The sequence below is a fragment of the Xenopus laevis genome, chromosome 3S, assembly GCF_017654675.1.
Source record: "Xenopus laevis strain J_2021 chromosome 3S, Xenopus_laevis_v10.1, whole genome shotgun sequence".
NCBI lineage: Eukaryota > Metazoa > Chordata > Amphibia > Anura > Pipidae > Xenopus > Xenopus laevis.
In genome coordinates this window covers 122868521-122891651 of record NC_054376.1, presented here as the reverse complement: position 1 = coordinate 122891651, position 23131 = coordinate 122868521, and the positions used below count along the sequence as shown (strand labels likewise).

The 23131-nt window shown below is 43.4% G+C and overlaps 1 protein-coding gene across 1 annotated transcript; it reads left to right on the top strand.

The window, feature by feature from the left end:
- The first annotated feature begins 4424 nt into the window (after positions 1-4424).
- cdc37.S (cell division cycle 37 S homeolog) lies at positions 4425-22917 on the top strand. The gene is made up of 9 exons (XM_018254063.2): positions 4425-4591; positions 15169-15303; positions 15549-15824; positions 16648-16753; positions 18633-18748; positions 19097-19219; positions 19604-19786; positions 20795-20866; positions 21540-22917. The coding sequence occupies exons 2-9, from the start codon at positions 15202-15204 to the stop codon at positions 21675-21677; spliced, it is 1116 nt and encodes a 371-aa protein (XP_018109552.1). The 5' UTR covers positions 4425-4591; positions 15169-15201; the 3' UTR covers positions 21678-22917.
- Positions 22918-23131: the final 214 nt, after the last annotated feature.

Genomic DNA, 23131 nt, shown 5'->3' with positions numbered 1-23131 from the left:
ACACAAAAAATAGCTCGAAATTTGAAGTTTTTCACTTTGAAACGTCACCTCGACCTTTGATAAATCTGCCCCTAAAATGTGACAGATGTACTGAATTGTAATTGGTTTTAACACTTGCAGGGTTTATCTGAAATTGAGTATAAATCTCTGGGAACTAAGTGCTAGGTATGCATGAAACGCGTTAGGCTCCTTGAGGGGTTGTTTTGATGTTTTAATATGATGGAATAAAAACAATGTTTTAGCATGCTTATGAAACTTTTTTTGGGAATTCTGATGCAGTAAGTTGATGTTTATGTTTAGTATACAAAATACAGTATTTCTAGCATTATTCTATTTTAAACTTTAGTTCCCCTTTAAAGCAGCCAATAACAGCCAGTCTATGATTCCTAAGTCAGCATGTGAGCTTGGCACACCAATACCCTCTTCCAAACAGTACCAATGAAGCACCATGCAAGGAGGCACAGAGGTTTGATCAAATCAAAAAATGAATATGTTGTTGCCCAACAAGAAAACTGAATGAGATCAATCTTATTTCCTGCTCCAGGGAACTAAGTCCATGACAGTTGATAAAATAGCAATAAGGAAACGGAGATGGGAACAGGATCCTGAAAATATAGCATTGGTTTCCTCAGTCTGACAGACCTTGTTAACTGAAAACTCGTGTTGTACGTAGTAAATCCACCGCACTCCTGTTCTTTCAAACACTGCATTGGTGGTGCTGGCTATCCATTGACCTGGCTTGGTCCCTTAGCAACTGCAAATATACAGAGCTGCACACACTCAAGGTTATGCAGTTGGGGAGCTGCTGACGAAGGGAGGGTGTACCCCCAGAAACATTGATACTTTTGGTGAAGCAATAAAAGGGGTAAGCTCCTCAACTGCACAATTTTAAGGTGTGTTGCGGCTCTGTATATTTGCACACGTTAACTGAAAAGACCATGATGATGCTATGGACTGATTAGGAGGTGCCATTGGGTCTTTTTAGAAAGGAGTTGCTTGCTGAGATATATAACTGAGTGTTATATAAAGGCTTGGTTAGTAGGAGCTTGCAAAGGGCTTAAAACCTAGTACCATGGTCAAAGAGTAGGCTATCTACTCTTTGACCATGGTAGGCATCTCTCAAACACTTATAATGATAAGGTCTCATTAGAATTGGTCGTCATACCCTTTAACTGGCTGGATGATCTATTAGATCCACTAACAACCTAAGAGCTTAATGTATTAGTATATTTGTGTAGGACCTCCGTTGTCCTTCTTTCGACAAACATCTTCTCTCCAAAACTGTATGAGGTGCAGACTGAGGGTAGAACTACATGGTCGACTTAGGTGTGTTTCTGGCGGATCCGATGCGCTTTGCTATAACGCAGGCGTCAAATCGGATGCAACGGAAAATAAGGTAAGAAATACAGATGTCGGATCTTGTCGCATTGTTCATCCGACACGACGCGACTGACGGATGCAGACGCAGCATCTACATTTGACAGTCGTGTCGGATGAACACTGCGATTAGAGTCCATTTTTTGGAACCCGTAACCGCAAGTACCTTATCCGCAACCCGGACCCACTGACCATCAAGAATCAGGAAGAGCTGTCATTGTAAACCGGAAGTGACATCATCGGAAGTACGTGTTCAGAAAAAAGGAGTAAAAATCACTATTGAGAAGACCCGCGTCCCAACCCCGCAGAAACAACGACCTGCGTCTATACCCGCACCCGGAACCTCTACCTGCAATTCGAAGGCTACCGCAGGTTTTTGCGGGTAACCTGCAGGACTCTACGCTGCGACACCATCCGACATTGCTATTGCTTACCTTATTCTCTGTCGCATTGATTTGACGCCTGCATTTTGGCGCAGCGTGTCGGATCTGCAGGAAATGCACCGAAGTCGCCCATGTAGTTCTACCCTAAGGGCTAAACTACATGGGAGATTTTGTCTGTTGGTGTTGGATTGACAAAACACATCCTACAAGTCGGATGTAGTCACATGGGTTAAAATATAAAGGCACAAAAATCTGATGTGTAACCTACATGATATTGATACAACTGAACACTGTGGTTGATTCAATCCTGCCTTAATTATCTTTTGGAGCCTTTAAGCTAGTGACACGCGAAGATTTAGGGAGATTTAGTCGCCCAGGCCACTAATTCGGGCCCCTAATAAAAATGCCTACCGCCGGCTAGAATCTAAATCGCCGCCCAAAGTTTCCTAGTGAGACAACTTCGGAAAACTAACTGCTCCGAGTGCCATCCCAACGGCTAGAATCTAAATCGCTTTTCTGGGAGATTAGTTGCTCGAAGAAGAAGTGCTTTTTCACTGGGCAACTAAACCTCCCCGAATCTTCACGCGTCACCACCCTTAAATTCAGTACTGTGGTTTAAAAACTGTGCTTGGGTTACATCCCATTACCTGTTTATCACTACCAATTAATAGCACATTGTCAATAGTGGGTAGGGCCCCCTGCTTGTATACTTTTTAAAAGATTTTTAAATAAAACATATTTGGTTTTATCTATAGGATGGTTCCATGCAATGTTTAATAGTGGCCCCATTACTACCAGGGGAACGGATTCATTGGTTTCATAAAGGTTCTATTATTTGGTTCATTATTGACTGGGAAACCAAAGTCCCCAGGGGTAGTCAGGGTATTGTGTGCTCAGTAAACTACATGAAACATTTGCCATCCGACACAACACACCTGTTGAAAACTAGGGATGCACTGAATCCAGGATTCGGTTCCGGATTCGGCAAATTAGGATTCAGTTCGGCTGGGCAGAAGGATTCGGCCGAATCCTGCTGAAAAAGGCCGATTCGGTTCGGTATTCAGCCGAATATTTCGCAAAGGATTTGGAGGTTCGGCAGAATCCAAAATAGTGGATTTGGTGCATCCCTATTAAAAACTGGTGGTGTTAAAAAGACTTTGGGGCAGATTTACTGAATTTTCACCTCAGAAGACTTCACCACACTTTGTACAACTTCTTCTGACGTAAATTCCCAGAGCATACGCTTATTCGTTAAAATGCGAAGTTACGTCTCGACCGACGAACGCTGGCTGGAAAATTCATCAGCGCGAGCAGTTCAAATCGAACTTTCGATAGCGTTACTTTCATCCTAGCCAAACCTCGTTAACACACTTACGCTTAGGTCAATTAGAATAGGGCGGGTACATATAGGTCATATATACGTCTTTATTAGAGATGTTTGAAGTGCAAATGCTTGAAGTGGCCACTGATTATTACACATGTCCAAGGAAGCAAAATAAAAACAAAAGAGATCCTCTATTGTCCTAGACATGAGCCCACCCTAAAACAAATGTTTTAACAAATGTATTATAAATTATAAGTTATATATGGTATTGCTTTTACATGGTGCTAAAAATCAATATTATCTTTAAAAATATCCCCTTTATTGGAGCTCCCTATAGATGTTCTCTGGTCCCTGTCTGTGTTTCAAATGAGGGGTGGGCGTGTCCTAACGGTCCGTGCCAAAAGCACAGTAGGAGGGGGACAGCCAATCACAGCCCTGCAGTCACACAAGCACAGACATGCTTCAGTTCCCTATCAGGTCCTGCTAGCTGCTGATTGGTTCCTGTCCTACAGTGCAGTGAGCTGAGCGCCGTCGGCTCTCCTGTACAGCCTGGGAATTCAGGGAGCAGGAAGTGAAGAGAAGGGAGGGATTATTAGGGGTTTTACAGAAATATTCAATAAATCAGCCAGAAACACTACTTTTTTAAGCACAATTCTTCTATATCTAAATGAGTATAATGCACTGGTACATTCTTATTTTTTACACTAAACGTCTCCTTTAAGGTCTCTCCCCATTGGTTATTTTTTTTTTTTATTTGCCTTTTTCTTCTGACTCTTTCCAGCTTTCAAATGGGGGTCAGTGACCCCATCTTAAAAACCAAATGCTCTGTAAGTCGACACATTTACTGTTGTTGCAACTTTTTATTGCTCGCCTTTCTATTCCGGCCTCTCCTAATTCATATCCCAGTCTCTTTTATTCAAGTCAGTGCATGGTTGCTAGGGGAATTGGGACCCTAGCAACCAGATGGCTGCAACTGCAAGAGAGCTGCTGAATAAAAAACGAAATAACTCAAAAACTTCAAGTACTAAAAAAGTAAAACCAATTGCAAATTGTTCTCGGAATATGACTTTGTGTTCTCTGGTTCTGCTACTTTGCTTGAGGAGTCAGAACCGACAGTGCAGAGCATATCAACAGCCACATGGAAACATATTTGAATAGAAATGACAAAAAAGCCTAGTTGTGTAAAATGACTACGTGGTAGAATGTTGTACATTTTGGGCGGCGTTCTCCATTCCCCAATCCGCATATAATCGCTACAAAACAGTAGCCGCCCCGCCTCCCTCCAGTCACAGAACGCACCACAATTTCTCTGCCTGCGACAAACCTGCCAAAGGAAGTGACGCAGATGGAAGGGAAAAAGAAAGCGGAAGTCTGTAGGAAGACTCTAGAGTAAGGGCAAAGCGGCCGCGTTGAGGTTAAGGAAGTGACGTAATTGCGTGAGACGGGGAGTGCAGGAGCTTTCCAGAAGCTTGAGAGAGGGGCCCGCAGCTGCACCCTGGTGTGTCAGGTAATGTCTTATTCCCACAGCTGGGAGTTACTTGTATATCTACTCGTGTATTGTGCTGCTGTATACTATATACTCGTGCACACATGCTGCTTGACTGACTGTGCCATTATACAATACTCTCCTGCCCAGTCTCTCCCAAGGTGTAGCTCGACTACAACTCCCACCATTCTTCACCCTATAATCAAGACTTAAAGCATACTGGGAGTTGTAGTTCTACAATAACATCTGGCAGCCAGGCTATGCCTTAGAATCTAGGCCACAGTTTCCTGTAGTTTCCCTTATCCCTGACATGTGGCAGGGGATAATTTAACCCATGAAGCTGAATGCTGACCACAAGAACCTTTAGGGTCTGGCCACACGAGCAAATTGCCTTCTTTCCCTGAATCTGAGCGTGTGCTCTAACCCTAAGGGTCTGGCCACACGAGCAGATCCGGGGAGATTAGTCGCCGCAGTGACAAATCTCCTCTTTTTTGGGGCGACAATCTCCCCGAACTGCCTTCCCCCTGCCCTGCGCCAGCTGAAATGAAAATCGCCTGCGGCAATGCACACATGGCGCTTAGTTTTCAGAAGTTTCCAAGGGCAATTTTGGGCGCCTTTGGAAAACGAAGCGCCACATGTGCATTTCCGCAGACGATTTTAATCTTAGCCGGCGGAGGACAGGGGGGAAGGCAGTCTGGGGAGATTGTCGCCCCGAACAAGAGGAGATTTGTCACTGCGACGACTAATCTCCCCGGATCTGCTCATGTGGCCAGACCCTTAGGGTCAGAGCACCGCTCAGATCCGGGGAGATTAATCTCTTCTTTGAGGAGACTAATCTCTTCTTCGAGGAGACTAATCTCCTTTTCCTCGGGGCGACTAATCTCCTCTTCCTCCGGGCGACTAATCTCCTCTTCTTCAGGGCAACTTAACTCCTCTTCCTCTGGGCGACTTAACTCATTCCTCTGGGCGACTAATCTCCTCTTCCTCGGGGCGACTAATCTCCTCTTCTTCGGGGCGACTAATCTCCTCTTCTTCGGGGCGACTAATCTCCTCTTCTTCGGGGCGACTAATCTCCTCTTCTTCGGGGCGACTAATCTCCTCTTCTTCGGGGCGACTAATCTCCTCTTCTTCGGGGCGACTAATCTCCTCTTCTTCGGGGCGACTAATCTCCTCTTCTTCGGGCGACTAATCTCCTCTTCCTCCTGGCGACTAATCTCCTCTTCCTCGGGGGGACTAATCTCCTCTTCCTCCTGGCGACTAATCTCCTGTTCCTCGGGGGGACTAATCTCCTCTTCCTCGGGGGGACTAATCTCCTCTTCCTCGGGGCGACTAATCTCCCCGAACTGCCTCCCGCCGGTAAATCGCCGGATGGATGGCACTCAAAGCACTTTGTTTTCCAAAGTTGCCTCACGAGGACACTTCGAGCGACTTCGGAAAACAAAGCGATCCAAGTTCCATCCCGCCGTCGATTTACATTATAGCCGGTGGCAAGGCATTGGAAGGCAGCTCAGGGAGATTAGTCTCCTGCCTCACAAGGAAACTTTGGCTACTTTGGAAAACGAAGTAGTCCAAGTGCCATCCTACCGGCGATTTACATTCTAGCCGTCGGGAAGGCAGTTTGGGGATATTAGTCGCCCTGAAGAAGAGGAGATTTGTCGCCGGGCGACTAATATTCCCGAATCTGAGCATGTGTCCTGACCTTTCGCTCTTCAGTTTTGAGAGTCACTGAGTCTTATGAGACTATTGCTCTGGATTTGTGTCATAGATAAACAGCTGTAATGTAATAAATGCACTGCACGCCTGGAATCTACTCACTCTGCAGTAGTGGTGCTGTTTCTCCGTTGACCTGGCACGGTCCCTTAGCAACAGCAACTTTTTGCGGATCCTCGCACACACAAATTTCTGCAGTGAGGAAGTGCCCCTTCTTTATTGGTTTATATCATCACCAACATCAATATTTCAATGTTTTCCTGATGAAGGGAGGTTGTACTCCCCGAAACGTTGATGTTGGTGATGATATAAACCAATAAAGAAGGGGCACTTTCCCCACTGCAGAAATTTGTGTGTGTGCGGATCTGTGAACAAAAATTTTCTATAGATAAACAGCTGCCCTCAGATGTTGCACAACTACTCAGAGGGACTAATCAGGGAGTGAAACTGACACATCTGGAGGGTCAAAAGGTCCCTTTTACCTGTTCTCCAACGTTACAGTCATCAAATGTAACGGGAACGTTATTTTCAGATTAGCCAGGAAGGATGCCGAGTAATTACGCCAGAAAATGACTCACTATGCAAGCAGTCTCTATAGATATTTATATATAAGTTTGGGAACCCTTCTTAATTCTTTGGAGATTTGTTTATCATTGGCTGAGCTTTCAAAGTAGCAACTTCTTTTTGATATATACCATGCCTTATGGAAACCGTAGCATTTCAGCAGTTGATATTGGGTAATATTCACCGACCCTTGACTTTAACAAGGGCCCTAGTTCCTGAACTAGCCACACAGCCCCACAGCATGATGGAACCGCCACCAAATGTGACAGAAGGCAGGAGGTGTTTTTCTTGGAATGTTGTTCTTCTTCTGCCATGCCAAGCGCTTTTCTCTGTCGTCTCAGGGGGACACAGGGACTCTAGGGGTTTAAGCTCCACCCTCCAGGAGGCAGGACACTTAGAATAAAAAAAAAAAAACTTAAGGGGCGTGCCAAGGAACAGGCTTAACCCCACACACTGTAAGCATACCCCAGTTTTTAAGTGTCCTGCTTTCAAGGAGGATGGACTTCGCATGCTCTTCAGCAGCACTCATCATTGTGGGGTATCTCCAAGTACAGGAATGCCTGTTTACTCCTGGAATTCCCCCATCGCGGGATTCTTCACCGGGGTCTCTACCCTAGCCATTCCAGGCTATATCCGACCCACACAGTCACTACAAGCACCGGTTGAGTACCATGGCACTGTTCATGTATTCCTCCCCGGGTTGCTCTCCCCCCCCTCCTTCCTCAGTCAGGGAGAGTAGGCCCACTTATCCTTGCGTGATTTGGCACTCCAATGCGCTTCCGTTCTCCCTCTACCGATCAGAGACGGCGTTTTGCGTGCAGCTCCTTCTGCGCTTCAGTCCTGGAACGCATCGCATCTATGCGTTCCAGGCGCCATTTTGTTTTAGCGCGAACAGGAGGAGCTGCTACGCGCGGTTACACAGCGCGCCTTCTCTGCTTATCCAGAGTGGGACGGAGAGGGACTCACAGCAGCGCTCCAAAACGCGGTGCTGCCTACTACTCCTAGGGCACGCTCTCCCTTTCAGGAAGCAGTTATCTAACTTTTCACTGCAACTTAACCCTGCGCTCTCCAGCCATTCCTCAGCAGGTACCATTGACACTGCATTATGGCAGAAGGTAAGTCAGGGGGACTTTTCCCAAGGGCCGGGGGGAGAGCACCAACAGCACAGGTTACCTATTTTGCCTGCAAAAATTGCCACACAAAAATACCCGGGGGTCAGGCTGAATCCCTCTGCAGATCTTGCTCCAAAGGTCAGGGCTCTGCACCTGCCCAGGAACCTACCACACCCGAGATTCCTCACTGTGGCGAATCTTCACAAGATAATTCTGCACAAGATGGGATTGCAGGTACATCATCTGACCCCCCCAGCCCCCTCATGGGCTATCCAGCTTTCGCAGTCTCTAGCATCATTGCAGAGTCTACCTTCAATTGCTGATAATCTAGGCAGGGCCATAGCCAAACTAGCCCACAAGCCTAGCGGGAAGCGTAAAAGACCTTCCAGTCCCAAAGCGGACGACGACTCCCATTTATTGTCTGAGGGCTCTTCATCTGGAGGAGCTGCCTCCCATTCAGAGGGTGAACTCCCACTTTCTGATATTTCCTCTGACGAGGAGGGGGAGCACGAGGAGGAGACCAAGGGCAGAGAGGTTCCTCACGATGTGGATCATATTATTAAGGGAGTGATGGAAGTACTGAAAATTTCACAGTCAGCAGAACAGCACACTTCTTCTGCAAATCTGTTTAAGAGGAAACATAAATCCTCAGCTTGTTTCCCATCTCATGAACAACTTACCAGCATTATCCACGATGAATGGAATTCCCCTGAACGCAAATTCCAAGCTACTCGGAAATTTTCCAAGTCCTATCCATTTAATAAAGAATCGGTGGAAAAATGGTCTATGCCACCAGCAGTGGATGCTCCAGTTTCTAGACTCTCTAAGTCCACTGCCTTACCTGTTACACACGCGGCAGCCTTCAAGGACCCATCTGACAAACGGCTAGAGGGATTCCTGAGGGCAGTGTACTCATCTGCGGGTTCTACCCTTCGCCCCGCCCTGGCGTCCGCCTGGGTAGCCCGAGCCATACAAGCCTGGTCCGAATCTCTAATTTCAGAGCCTAACAGAGGAGGTCATTGCCACAATGCTGAAGTCACGCAAAGCCACATCCTCCAAAGCTTATCATCGGGTGTGGCGCACTTACTGGACGTGGTGCAATGAGGCACACTACCCTTTCCTTGAATTAGATGTTCCCAGAGTTCTCTCCTTCCTGCAAAGGGGCCTTCAGCTAGGCCTCAAGTTAAGCTCACTGAAGGTTCAAGTCTCCGCTCTTTCGGTTTTGCTCCAGACTCGACTTGCTATGGATGACTCGGTCCGCACATTTCTGCAGGGAGTGGCCCATATTGCTCCGCCATTCCGTCCACCAGTTCCAGGATGGGACCTCAACCTGGTGTTGGAGGCTCTGCTCGACCCTCCTTTCGAGCCCTTAGCAGTCATTCCAGAGACACTTCTCACCTGAAAGGTAGCGTTCCTAGTAGCCATTTCCTCTACCAGAAGAGTCTCCGAACTCGGTGCCCTTTCGTGTGATCCTTCCTTACTAGTCTTCCACAAAGACAAAGCAGTGCTACGCACGGTGCCTTCCTTCCTACCCAAAGTCGTCTCCTTGTTCCACATCAACCAAGAGATTGTCGTCCCTTCCTTCTGTCCGGCTCCAAAGAATGATAAAGAACGGCGTCTTCACAGTCTGGATGTGGTCAGAGCACTTCGCTGGTATCTTGAACGTTCTAAGCCCTTTCGACGTTCTCAAGCCTTGTTTTTGCTTCCATCTGGCCCCCGTCGGGGCATGGCAGCTTCGAAGACGACGATTGCGAGATGGCTTCAGGAACTCATCCGTCAAGCTTATCTAGCCAAGGGAAGATCTCCGCCAACATCAGTTCGTGCTCACTCCACAAGATCCATGGGAGCTTCCTGGGCTTGGCGTAACTCGGCTTCTTTGGACCAGATCTGCAGAGCAGCCACTTGGTCCTCGGTTCACACATTCACCAAATTCTATAGCCTTGACACGTTTTCTTCTGCGGAAGCCACCTTTGGCCGCAAGATACTGCACTCTGTGGTGCAGTAACGTGTCTTCCCCACTATTATTCCTGATTTCGCTCCCTCCCTGCTGTTCTGGGGCTGCTTTGTTAAGTCCCCTAGAGTCCCTGTGTCCCCCTGAGACGACAGAGAAAACAGGATTTTTTGTTACTCTCCGTTAAATCTGTTTCTCTAGTCGATAGGGGGACACAGGGCTTCCCGACCCTAGCGAAATGTTGACCGTTTGGTCTTATGGAAAAGTTTCTTTGGTTTTACCTGTTGCCAGTTGTTATTTTAGATTTTTTTTCTGCAGTCTCTTTGGTACCAACTGAGGTATGCTTACAGTGTGTGGGGTTAAGCCTGTTCCTTGGCACGCCCCTTAAGTTTTTTTTTTTTTTTTTTTTATTCTAAGTGTCCTGCCTCCTGGAGGGTGGAGCTTAAACCCCTAGAGTCCCTGTGTCCCCCTATCGACTACAGAGAAACAGATTTAACGGTGAGTAACAAAAAATCCTGTTTTTGTTATGACCAAATAACTCATTTTTTGTATCATCAGTCCAAAGCACTTTGTTCCAAAATGACTGTGTCTTGTATAAATGAGCTTTTGCATAAACAAGCGACTCTGTTTGTGGCGTTAGTGCAGAAAGGGCTTCTTTCTCATCCCCCTGCCATACACGTTCTTTGTGCAAATTGTGCTGAATTGTAGAACGATGTACAGATACCTCATCTGCAGCAAGATGTTCTTCCAGGTCTTTGGAGGTGATCTTTGGGTTGTCTGTAACCATTCTCACAATCCTCCGCATATGCCGCTCCTGTATTTTCCTTGGCCTGCCAGACCTGGGTTTTACAGCAACTGTGCCTGTGGCCTTCCATTTCCTGATTCCATTTCTTACAGTTGAAACTGACAGTTTAAACCTCTGAGATAGCTTTTTCTAGCCTTCCCCTAAACCTGGGGTGGCCAAACTTTTGCAACGAGCGCCTGATTTGGTGAGGTGAAAATGTGTGGTGGCCGACCATTCAGCCTGACATTCTTTATCCATTAACATCATTTAACTCATTTAAACAAGGAATCGCGTAGCCATACTATTTGGGCACATTAGTGAAATTATCTGCCACTGGGTCTATACTGCTGCCTGTGAGCTGAAGGTTGTTACTAATAGACACGTACTGGGATTTAGTGATGCACTGCTCTCACATATGTCTTTAGTTTAAGGTACTGGCACGTCAGTACGTCTATTGACACCTTCAGCCCGAATGAAGTATGTGAAGCAGTGCATCACTATGTGCCAGTACGTGTCTATTACTAACACCTTCAGCTCACAGGCAGCAGTATAGACCAAGTGGCAGATCATTTCACTAATGTGCCCAAATATCACTGCTACGGCTACAAGATTCCTGATTGCACTGTGCTGGCGGGCCACATTATTATTAATTTCATGATGGAGACCAAGGGCCAGTGTAAATTTGAAAACTGGCCACATTTGGCCCCCGGGCCTGACTTTGGACATGCCTGCCCTAAACCATGATACTGAACAATCTTTGTTTTCAGATCTTTTGAGAGTTGCTTTGAGGATCCCATGCTGTCACTCTACAGAGGAGAGTCAAACAGAAGCACGACTTGCAATTGGTCACCTTAAATATCTTTTCTCATGATTGGACACACCTGCCTATGAAGTTTAAGGCTTAATGCGCTAATCCAACCAATTTGGTGTTTGCCAGTAATCAGTATTGAGCAGTTACATTCATTCAAATTAGCAAAATTACAAGGGTACCTTCATTTGATTTAAAGAGAAGCTGACACCAAAAAAACTTCTTTTAAAAAAATGATTCTTCATTTGAAGTTACCTATATGTCATGCTGACTGTTTTCTCCTTAAAGCTTTCTTTCACTTAATAAACCCAGTTCTGCATCCGACTGTGGCCGACTGTGGCAGCCAGACTCCTGCTTCCTGTCAGAATGTGAGCTTGATGATGTCACAAAGGGGGCGGAGCTTCCCCCTCCTCTCCGCTAAATCTCTCTGGCGTCTGTGAACCACGTGTGCTTTAGTAACTGATTTGCTAAGTACTGTAACTTGGTCATCAGTTATATAGTTTCTTTATTATTATATAATGAAGTATAAATGCATATTCATTCTCTTTCTCACAGTGTCACACTGTTTCGGTGACTTGCGGCTGCCGCTGCGGAACTGTTATGTCCTCCTCCTCCTGGGGCTTCTCCGATCCAGCCGGCAAGACTGTGGCAGCAGCTGAGGCCAAACACAGGCCCCTGTCCTGGAGTCGGAAGGGCTCTCCTCCTGACGGGCGAGTGTTGGCGCAGAGAAGATGCGCACGGAACTAGCACGTCTCTTAGCGCGCAAATGACGTCACCAAATCCATCCGCCCTCCACCCAGTGCACCGCGTGATGTATCAAGGCCCGGCGAGCAGACTGTCTTCGGCGCTAAGAGACGTGCTAGTTCCGTGCGCATCTTCTCTGCGCCAAAACTCGCCCGTCAGGAGGAGAGCCCTTCCGACTCCAGGACAGGGGCCTGTGTTTGTCCTCAGCTGCTGCCACAGTCTTGCCGGCTGGATCGGAGAAGCCCCAGGAGGAGGAGGACATAACAGTTCCGCAGCGGCAGCCGCAAGTCACCGAAACAGTGTGACACTGTGAGAAAGAGAATGAATATGCATTTATACTTCATTATATAATAATAAAGAAACTATATAAATGATGACCAAGTTACAGTACTTAGCAAATCAGTTACTAAAGCACACATGGTTCACAGACGCCAGAGAGATATAGCGGAGAGGAGGAGGAAGCTCCGCCCCCTTTGTGACATCATCGAGCTCACATTCTGACAGGAAGCAGGAGTCTGGCTGCCACAGTCGGATGCAGAACTGGGTTTAATAAGTGAAAGAAAGCTTTAAGGAGAAAACAGTCAGCATGACATATAGGTAACTTCAAATGAAAAATCATTTTTTTAAAAGAAGTTTTTTTGGTGTCAGCTTCCCTTTAATTCCATACAACTGAATACTGCTTCACTAAAAATCTTTGTTCAGAAAACACCCCAGTACTCAGATGTTCCTGGGAAATGAAAGACATACCACTCTTATCTTTTTTTGTTGAAAGTGGAGTAAATTATTATGCAGGCTGAGAGGGGTTCCCAAACTTTTTCATATGACTGTATAATGTCATTATGCCTTTAAAGTTGGGGGGGCAGCAGATGAGCTTAGGGGGCCCAGCCTGAAGGCCAGTTAGGGGGAGATTTGGGGTGAGTGTTTATTTGTACCCTGGGTACCCCTGGAACTATAGCAGGGTGACACCCCAATGTTTCTATATATCTGTAACCTTGTTATGAGCTAAGGGGGCCCAGTCTGAAGGCCAGTTAGGGGGAGATTTGGGGTGAGCGCTTATTTGTGCCCTGGGTACCCCTGGAACTATAGCAGGGTGACTATTACCCCAATGTTTCTATATATCTGTAACCTTGTTATGAGCTAAGGGGGCCCAGTCTGAAGGTCAGTTAGGGGGAGATTTGGGGTGAGTGTTTATTTGTGCCCTGGGTACCCCTGGAACTATAGCAGGGTGACACCCCAATGTTTCTATATATCTGTAACCTTGTTATGAGCTAAGGGGGCCCAGTCTGAAGGTCAGTTAGGGGGAGATTTGGGATGAGTGTTTATTTGTGCCCTTGGTACCCCAGGAACTATAGCAGGGTGACTGTGTATTCTGTAGAGAATGACTGATTCATTTAGAGGTGAAAGTGTCTCTTGCCCCAGTGTTATTGTGTAGCATTTGGTTCTGTCCCTGGGTTCAGTCCTTGGTGGTGATGAGGCAAGTGCAGTTATGTAACAATAGTTAGTAGGTTACACAATTACACTGGTAACTGCTGGAATTACATAAGCTCAGTTGAGTTATTTAGATTGACGGATAATGATTATCACTCGCCAATCTTGTCATAAGAGGATAGTGCTGTAGGGCCTTACACACAGGCTTTTGAATGCATGACCATTAAAGGAACAGTTCAGTATAAAAATAAAAACTGTGTAAATAGACTGTGCAAAATAAAAAAAATGTATCTAATATAGTTAGTTAGACAAAAATGTAATGTATAAAGACTGAAGTGATTGGATGTCTAATAAAACAGCCAGAACACTACTTCCTGCTTTTCAGCTCTCTAACTCTGAGTTAGTCAGTGACTATAAGGGGGGCCACATGGGACATAACTGTTCAGTGAGTTTGCAATTGATCCTCAGCATTCAGCTCAGATTCAAAAGCAACAGTTATGACCCATGTGCCCCCCCTCAAGTCTCTGGTTACTGCCTGAGAACCAATCAGTGGAAACCAAGAGAGCTGCAAAGCAGGAAGTAGTGTTCTGGCTGTTATGTCAGACATCCAGTCACTCCAGCCTTTATACATTACATTTTTGGATAACTAACTATATTAGATTTTTTTTTTATTCTGAACAGCCTCTAACAGTATCTATTTACCCAGTTTTTATTTTTGTACTGAACAATTCATTTAAAATGAAAGCTAAATTAATGAAAATATTTATATTGCATTTTTATGCTTTTGTTTAAATGCAAGTAAGTGCAATTGTGTGAGTTTCAAGCTCTATCATCTCCAGCATCAAACATGGTGCCACTAAGCCTGCTGCACTGTATTTTCTGAAGAGTTACAAGAGAACAGGTCAGATCTGAGGTCCCAGATGATATGGTTCAGGGGGAAGCAGGGGGACTATTTGGAAATGGGTAGTGGGTGTGTTCCTTTTTCAAGAATAAGTAAACCTTAAAATAAGTAAATGTAAAATTGATGAGGGGGCTATTCTAAGCACTTTTCTCATTTACATTCATTATTTATTTTCTTTTTATTCCAAGATATTAAGGGATACATGTGTTGTTAATATGAATGAATTTTGTTACAACAGCGCCACCTGCTGGTCAGTTTCCCACCAGTCTGACCACCAAGTAGTCAAGGAAGTTGTCAGGAGAAAGAAAGAGGCTGCTCTGATTTTCTTCTACTTAGGAAAAGAATTAGAAACCTTTCTCACATCTTTCCTAAGCAGAAGAACATCAAAGCTGCCTCTTTCTTTCTCCTGACAATTTTACATTCACATATTTTTTTCAAAGATTTACTTATCCTTTAACCCCTTATATGTCAGCAAGATGAATGGAAAACGGATACATTCGATAAGATTTCTAGAAATGTAGGAGATGCATTCATTAAAATATAGATGTTTTATGTGTTTGTATACATGTTAATCAGTTTTATCTCCTTCATTTCAGTGAATCTCCTACTTGTCTAATCTCTGCTGCACAATGGTGGATTATAGCGTGTGGGACCACATTGAAGTTTCTGATGATGAAGATGACACTCATCCCAACATTGATACGGCCAGTCTCTTCCGATGGCGTCACCAGGTAATGCCGAACTGGCGAAATTCCGCCTAAGGAATTTGGCTTCAGCTGTTGCATCCGACAATGGCTATAGCTGACAATCTGTAGCTGCCTCTAGATATGTCTTGTATCATATGAAAGGCTTAGATATACAAATCCCTTCACTCCAGTGAATCTCTATACTTAAATAACTTTTATTTTACTTTTTTTGCCAAAGTTTAAGCCACTTGGACAACAGTTTAAGTAACGCCCCTTTGTCTTCTTTCTAGGCCCGCGTGGAAAGAATGGAGGAGTTCGACAAGGAGAAAGAGGAGTTATCGAAAGCCGCCAATGATAGTAAGAAGAAGCTGGCGGAGTGTCAGAAAAAGCTGAATGAGCTGGGCCTTAAAGATGGAGCGCAAAGTGAGATACAGAAGCTACAGTCAGACCTGTGTCAGCTGAAGAAAGAGCAAAAGGACTGGGAGAAGAAAGAGAACGAATTGAGAAAGAAAGAGAAGACTATGCCTTGGAATGTAGACACTCTGAGCAAGGAGGGCTTTAGCAAGGTAGGTGTTGGTTTGGATTATTCTGCTGAATTTAAAGGTGAACTAAACCCTAAAAATTAATATGGCTAAAAATATCATATTTTATATAGTGAACTTATTGCACGAGGCTAAAGTCTCAGCTTGTCAATAGCAGCAATGATCCAGGACTTCAAACTTGTCACAGGGGGTCACCATCTTGGAAAGTGTCTGTGACACTCACATGCTCAGTGGGCTCTGATTGGCTGTTGAGAAGCTAAGCTTAGGGCTCGTCACTAATTATCCAGCAGAAAATGAGCTTCCCTGGCTGTAATATAAGCTGATGCTACAGGTTTGCTGATTATTAAATTCTGATGCTAATTGCACTGGTTTCTGTGCTGCCATGTAGTAATTATCTGTATTAATTACTAATGAGCCTTATATTGTTACATTTCTATTCTATGTGTACTCTATATTGTGAGTGGGTCCCTAAGCTCAGTAAGTGACAGCAGCACAGAGCATGTGCAGTGAATCAGCAGAAAAGAAGGAGCTACTGGGGCATCTTTGGAGACACAGATCTTTACTGCTAAAGGGCTGTGGTTGCCTTGGGCTGGTACAGAAGCACAAAACATAATGTACAACATTTCTAGCTACTTCTTTAGTTACGCTTTAGTTCTACTTTAAAGCACTGCTACCGTATTACATATAAATGCATTTTTTGTTCAGCCAATCAGCCATTACAGTATCGTATATGTGTAGCATCATTTCAGTTCTAATCCTGTTGTGTCTTTGCTACTCTTGTTACAAGTTGGCTTTGCTGTAGTTCCATTACGTTCTAAATCCCCCTGCTCTTCTGTTTGTTGGACAGAGTGTATTTAATGTAAAACCTGAAAACAAGCAAGTAACAGAGGAGGAGAAAGAGCAAAAGCACAAAACCTTTGTCGAAAAGAATGTCAAGCAGCTGAAGCACTTTGGTGAGTGATGATCCATTTTGCAGTCCATACATTTACCGTTGTGTTCAAAGGGTGAGTGATGACTCATTTTGTGGCATTTTGGGTACATTTAAAGGGATACTGTCAGTTAATAGTGCTGCTCCAGCAGAATTCTGCACTGAAATCTGTTTTTCAAAAGCTGAAACTGATTTTTTTTTATATTTAATTTTGAAATCTGGGGGCTAGACATATTGTCAGTTTCCCAGGAGCCCCCAGTCATGTGACTCTGTTAAACTTCAGTCACGCATTACTGCTGTACTGAAAATTTTAGTGATACCATCCCCTCCCCCCAGCAGCCTAACAACAGAACAATGGGAACGTAACCAGATAGCAGCTCCCTAACACAAGATAACAGCTGCCTGGTAGATATAAGAATAGCAATAGTAAAATCCAGGTCCCACTGAGACACATTGTTATTTTGAGTAGGAGAAACAACAGCCCGCCAGAAAGTAGTTCCATCCTAAAGTGCTGGCTCTTTCTGAAAGCACATGACCAGGCAAAATGACCTGAGATGGCGCCTACACACCAATATATAATTATATATATTTATATGTGTATATATATTTATATGTGTCTCTGACCAGACTGGTCAAACTACCTTTTCAGTGAAGACACACAGAGCCAATAGTAACAGGTACTTGTCACGGCTACAAAATAATAATTGCCTTTGCTAAGACACTACAGGGGTTATTTATTAAAGTCCAAATATCCGAATTTTAGTGGGGAAAAGAAAACCTTAAAATTTTTCAAGATTTATAATACCCCAAGGATGGAAAAAGCAGAAAAATCCAGCATTTTAGACCTGCATAGGTTGTATATAAGTCAATGGGAGAAGTCCTGAAGATATCCTGATCTGTGCTGGGTTTTGTGCAATAATCTGCAGATTTCGTGGTTTTCAGGCAGAAAATCTGAAAAATGCGGACAAATTTTTCGAATTTCCGGACAATTTTCACAAATGTGTTTTTTTTTTTCCAAACTCGAATTTTTCGGGAAAATGGATTAAAGGAAAACTATACCCCATGAACAATGTACTTCTCTATAAAAAGATATTGCATTAAACAGTTCATGTGGTAAAACCCTGCTTCATGTACAGTAAATAAACCATTTTCATAATAAAATACTTTTTTAGTAGTATGTGCCATTGGGTAATCATAAATAGAAAATTGCCATATAAAAAATAAGGGCTCACCCCCTGGGACCCTACGATTCACGATGCACACAAACAAACCATACATGTTACATCACATGAGCCAATTAACAGAGTTCTGTCTTTTGCTTCCTCAATTCTTCCTGTTCCAGTTAGAGCTGCAGTATATCTGGTCAGGTGATCTCTTCCTGTTACAGTTAGAGCTGCAGTATTTCTGGTCAGGTGATCTCTTCCTGTTACAGTTAGAGCTGCAGTATTTCTGGTCAGGTGATCTCTTCCTGTTCCAGTTAGAGCTGCAGTATTTCTGGTCAGGTGATCTCTTCCTGTTACAGTTAGAGCTGCAGTATTTCTGGTCAGCTGATCTCTTCCTGTTCCAGTTAGAGCTGCAGTATTTCTGGCCAGGTGATCTCTTCCTGTTCCAGTTAGAGCTGCAGTATTTCTGGTCAGGTGATCTCCTCCTGTTGCAATTAGAGCTGCAGTATTTCTGGTCAGGTGATCTCTTCCTGTTACAGTTAGTGCTGAACAACCTGTTCTTTTCTATTGACCCTCCTAAGTTGCACTGTGAGTGAACTGTAACGTTTGCTCTGAAACCAACAGTTCAGAGACTGAGATGTTCCCTTTTGACTGGGAAGTAACAATTCATGTTATTGTTTGTTCTTTACTGCTGCTTTTGTTCCATTTCTTTAACCCCTTTTTTGTTCCCTTTTTCTAAAGGTATGCTCCACCGCTGGGATGACAGTCAAAAATATTTATCAGATAACCCTCATCTGGTGTGTGAAGAGACTGCCAACTACCTAGTCATCTGGTGCATTGATTTAGAAGTGGAAGAGGTAAAACATTTTTCAGTGTCAATATTAGCACTGCTGGGTTCCTAGGTTTGGTTTCAACACGGGCTCCATCTCAAGGAGTTTGTATCTTTTCCCTGTGTCTGTGGGGGTTTCCTCTAGGTACTTCGGTTTTCTCCTATCAATAAAACTAACTATAGTGCGTGTGAATGTGACTTAGACTGTAACCTCCAGTGGGGCAGAGACGTGAATGGTGTGGAATCTCTGTGGAATCTTTTGATTCTAAATGAATAAAAGAAAATATCATCTCTGCACAGGCTATTGCATTGGGAGAATTAATAATAGTCTGTAAAATGTAATATCAAACACTGTTTATTTTCTCCCTTTTCCCAGAAACACGCCCTTATGGAACAAGTCGCCCATCAGACTATTGTTATGCAGTTTGTTCTGGAACTGGCCAAGAGCTTGAAGGTGGATCCCAGGGCCTGCTTCCGACAGTTCTTCACCAAAATCAAGGTGTGTGCTAATAATAAGCTCCATCTTCGGCAACATCTATTCCCATCCACACCTGAAAACTCTATCTAGCATCGCTCCTCAAATATGCCTTCCAGCTCTGATTCACACACAAGATTGGTTAAATACATGACTACATGCACATAGATAAATAGTATTGTACAAATACAATAAACCTAAATGAAGTGATGAACATGTCAGTATTGCACTCATTTTTCATGTAAAAACAAAGCCTTCTTACTTAACATGTGATATTTGGCCACACCTTCTCCTATATATTCTACACCTTCTCCTATGGTTGTTACGGAGCAATATATATATCTGTGTTATATATAAATCTATATATGTATATAGATTTGTAGCTGACCCCTGTTGTTACTTTGGCAGACTGCAGACCAGCAATATATGGACGCCTTTAATGATGAATTGGAATCCTTCAAGGGCAGAGTTAGGGAGAGAGCCAAGGTTCGAATAGAGAAGGCAATGAAGGAGTACGAGGAGGAGGAACGGAAAAAGAGACTTGGTCCGGGAGGGCTGGATCCTGTGGAGGTTTATGAATCTCTTCCACCTGTAAGTCTTTAAATTCTTCTGGGTGTAGTGCTTTGAGCAGTGATTTAGCAACGTGCCGTTTTGTCTCCGCCAAGCTCCGTTCCAGCCATTTAGTGCGGGAGGGTTTGTTTTGTTCAAACTGCTAGTATAGATCTAGTACAATTTCTGTTTATCATATCCTGAAGGAGGCTCTCTGTTTCCTGAAACACATTGTGCAACGTTAGAATTAGGCTTTCTTTATATACAAGGGACGTTAAAAAGAATTATTTTTACATCCCTACAGTCTGACATAATCGTATCCCTACAGTCTCACGCCTATCACATCAGTATCGCAGCAGTATCGCATCAGTATAAAATAAAATCACCAGATTATTTAGTTATATGTTATGCTCAACAAATCCACCTCTTGACAGATATGTATGAGCTGTCAAACTGAATTATTTGGTAAATCCTGACCCTTCTCAGCTATAAACTGGTCCCCTCCCCCAAACTTCTTTTATTTATTTCTACAGTACCTAACTAAGAATAAGGCACAGCGATCCCAATGATCTTGGAAGTCCCTGGGGAAGCAACCCTTAAAGTTTTGCCTGTATCGATGTGAACGAGTCATTTATATCTCGCTTTCTTTAACAAACAAGGGGAAGTTTTATATATATATATATAGGAGCAGTGTCCATGCCCAATGTTGTAGCTCCCACCCTTCCCAGTTATAGTCAGGTGATCCCAGTGGTGACCAATTGAAGGGCAGCTATATTTGGGAGTTTTGAAAGCAGCAAGTAAGTTGCTGGTAAAACGTAGTGTAAAATGTATAATGAAGCAATAGAATTCTTAATGAATCAGATGAAAATTGAGCGTAGGACTGGCCAGATATGGGATGATTTTGACGTAGTTGTTCAGCTTAAATAGATTGCAATATATGGACAAACAATCCCTGTTTTGTTTAAAGGGTAAGGCATTTTTCAGTAGTTTAAGGCACAAAAGGTCCTAAATATATTGATAATCGGGTGTAATTCTCTGTTTCTTTCACAGGAGCTTCAGAATTGTTTTGATACGAAAGACATTCAGCTGTTACAGGATACCATCAGCAAAATGGACCCTAATGTAAGTTGAGTGGCACTCGGTTTCAGTACCTCCGTTTTTTATTTCAGTTTTCCATTGAACTTCCCACCTATTAAGCCATGAGCCACAATGTAAGAGTTTTATGGTGGCCACGGGTTGATTTTTATGGTTATTCCACTGATCAATCTGTGAGCTTAAAGGATAAGTAAACCATTAAAATGAGTGAATATAAAATTGATTAGGGGGCTATTCTAAGCACTTTTACATGTATTATTTATTTTCTATTTATTGCATTTATTTAGTAAGGGATACATGTGCTGTTAAAGGGATACTGTCATGGGAAAAAAAAAAATTTCAAAACGAATCCGTTAATAGTGCTGCTCCAGCAGAATTCTGCACTAAAATCCATTTCTCAAAAGAGCAAACACATTTATTTATATTTAATTTTGAAATCTGACATGGGGCTAGACATATTGTCAATTTCCCAGCTGCCCCCAGTCATGTGACTTGTGCTCTGATAAACTTCAGTCACTCTTTACTGCTGCACTGCAAGTTGGAGCAATATCTATAAATCATATTCCCGTGTTTTTCACAAGTTTTGGTGAGTCATTTGACCCATGATGGCATTACCCGTATATTTTACATTTATCAAATTATTAATTGTTTTGTCTATAATAAATCAGTATTAAGGCATTTTCATTCACTTGCATTGCAGGAAGCAAGAATTTACATGAAGCAGTGTATTGACTCTGGACTTTGGGTTCCGAATTCAAAGGCAGCAGATGTTACAGAGTCTGAGGCTCCTGACTCAGAACCTGTATATGAAGCTGCTGACCAGCCGGAGACTTCGTAAGACGCCAGAAGTGGCCAATGGCATTAGGGAAGCTCCAGTTAAAAATAGTTGGAATTAGCTGGATATCTTCAGTGGGATTAGAGCCCCAACAGAGCTAATGGGCCACAAGAGATCCCGCTAATGCTATTTATCTCTCACCTTTTTTTTTTTTTTTTTTTTTTTTTTTAATACATGAACATCATAAGGATTACGTACACAGAAGCAGCACCTATGAATTGTGCATGAATAGATCATTAAGAGGATGGCACTCCTAGCCAACGACTAATTCTGCTAGCCAATGACAAATTCTGGTTTGCTAAATGTCAGTGGGATTGGGGTGTAATATGGGCTTTTACTTATTGGCATTATGATTAGATTACCACAAGCCTGCTTATTGTCTGTTGGGTGTTCACTTGTGTTCTTTTTTCATACGAAGGAAAGCCAGCAGCACATTGACATTAAGGGGGTTACTTATTAAAGTCCGAATGCCAAAAACCTGAAAAATTCTACTTTTTGTACTATCAAATCCGAATTTTAAGTGAAAAAAAAAAAACTCAAATATTTTGTGATTTATTATACCCCAAGGATGGAAAATGTCAAAATCTGAGAATCCGGCATCTCAGACCTGCTGAGGTTGTATATAAGCCAATGGGAGAAGTCCCAAAGATCTCCTGATCTGTGCTGGGTTTTGTGCAAAAATCTGAAGATTTTGTGGAATCTGAGTTTTCGGTCGGAGGATCCGACAGAATCTGAGTTTTCGGTCGGAGGATCCGACAGAATCTGAGTTTTCGGTCGGAGGATCCGACAGAAATTGTACTATTGAAATTTTCGTTTGGCTTTCACAATTTTTTTTTTGTTTTATCACGCACTCAAATTTTTCAGGAAAAAACCTGCGTGGATTTGGTCAGAGTATAGTTCAAAAACAAATGAGAGAAATTCAGATTTTGATAAATAACCCCCTAATTGTGTCATGTTAAACCTCACTGAAAACAATGGCTTTTTATTTTTCCTCCTTACCCTTTTATTATCATGGCATTTCAAATTTGTAACAAAATGTCAGTTTTCTGCTGATTCCTGCTGCTATGAACTGATTAACTGAGGAGCCTCAGGCACCCAATGAGGGAGAGATTGTGTATCCACCTTTGTTGGAAAGTGCAGTGATCTTATCAATGTCTTTGTTTAGTCCCTTTAGTCTATTATGCTTCTGCAATGGGGTTAAGCTGTGATAGCACTGAAATAAAAATACATTGACTTTTTCACATTGGGTTGTATGCTGTTGTATTTTTTTTTTTTCCATTAACCAAATATCCAGGTGGCCATAGACATGCAGATCCTATCATACGAATCAAGGATTCGTACGATTTTCGGATCGTGTGTGGCGTGTGCCGTTATCTTTCGTCCGGCGGAGATGGTTGATTTTGACCCGACCGATCCCGCAGGAGCCCATTGCGCATCGTAATTGGATCGTACGGCCA

What these genes read in the sequence shown, in the direction of transcription:
- cdc37.S (XM_018254063.2), top strand. Translation starts at nt 15,202, where the DNA reads ATGGTGGATTATAGCGTGTGGGACCACATTGAAGTTTCTGATGATGAA. An exon ending in GCAAGGAGGGCTTTAGCAAG is followed by an intron (nt 15,825 to 16,647) that starts GTAGGTGTTGGT and finishes TTTGTTGGACAG; the next exon opens with AGTGTATTTAATGTAAAACC. An exon ending in TCAGCAAAATGGACCCTAAT is followed by an intron (nt 20,867 to 21,539) that starts GTAAGTTGAGTG and finishes CTTGCATTGCAG; the next exon opens with GAAGCAAGAATTTACATGAA.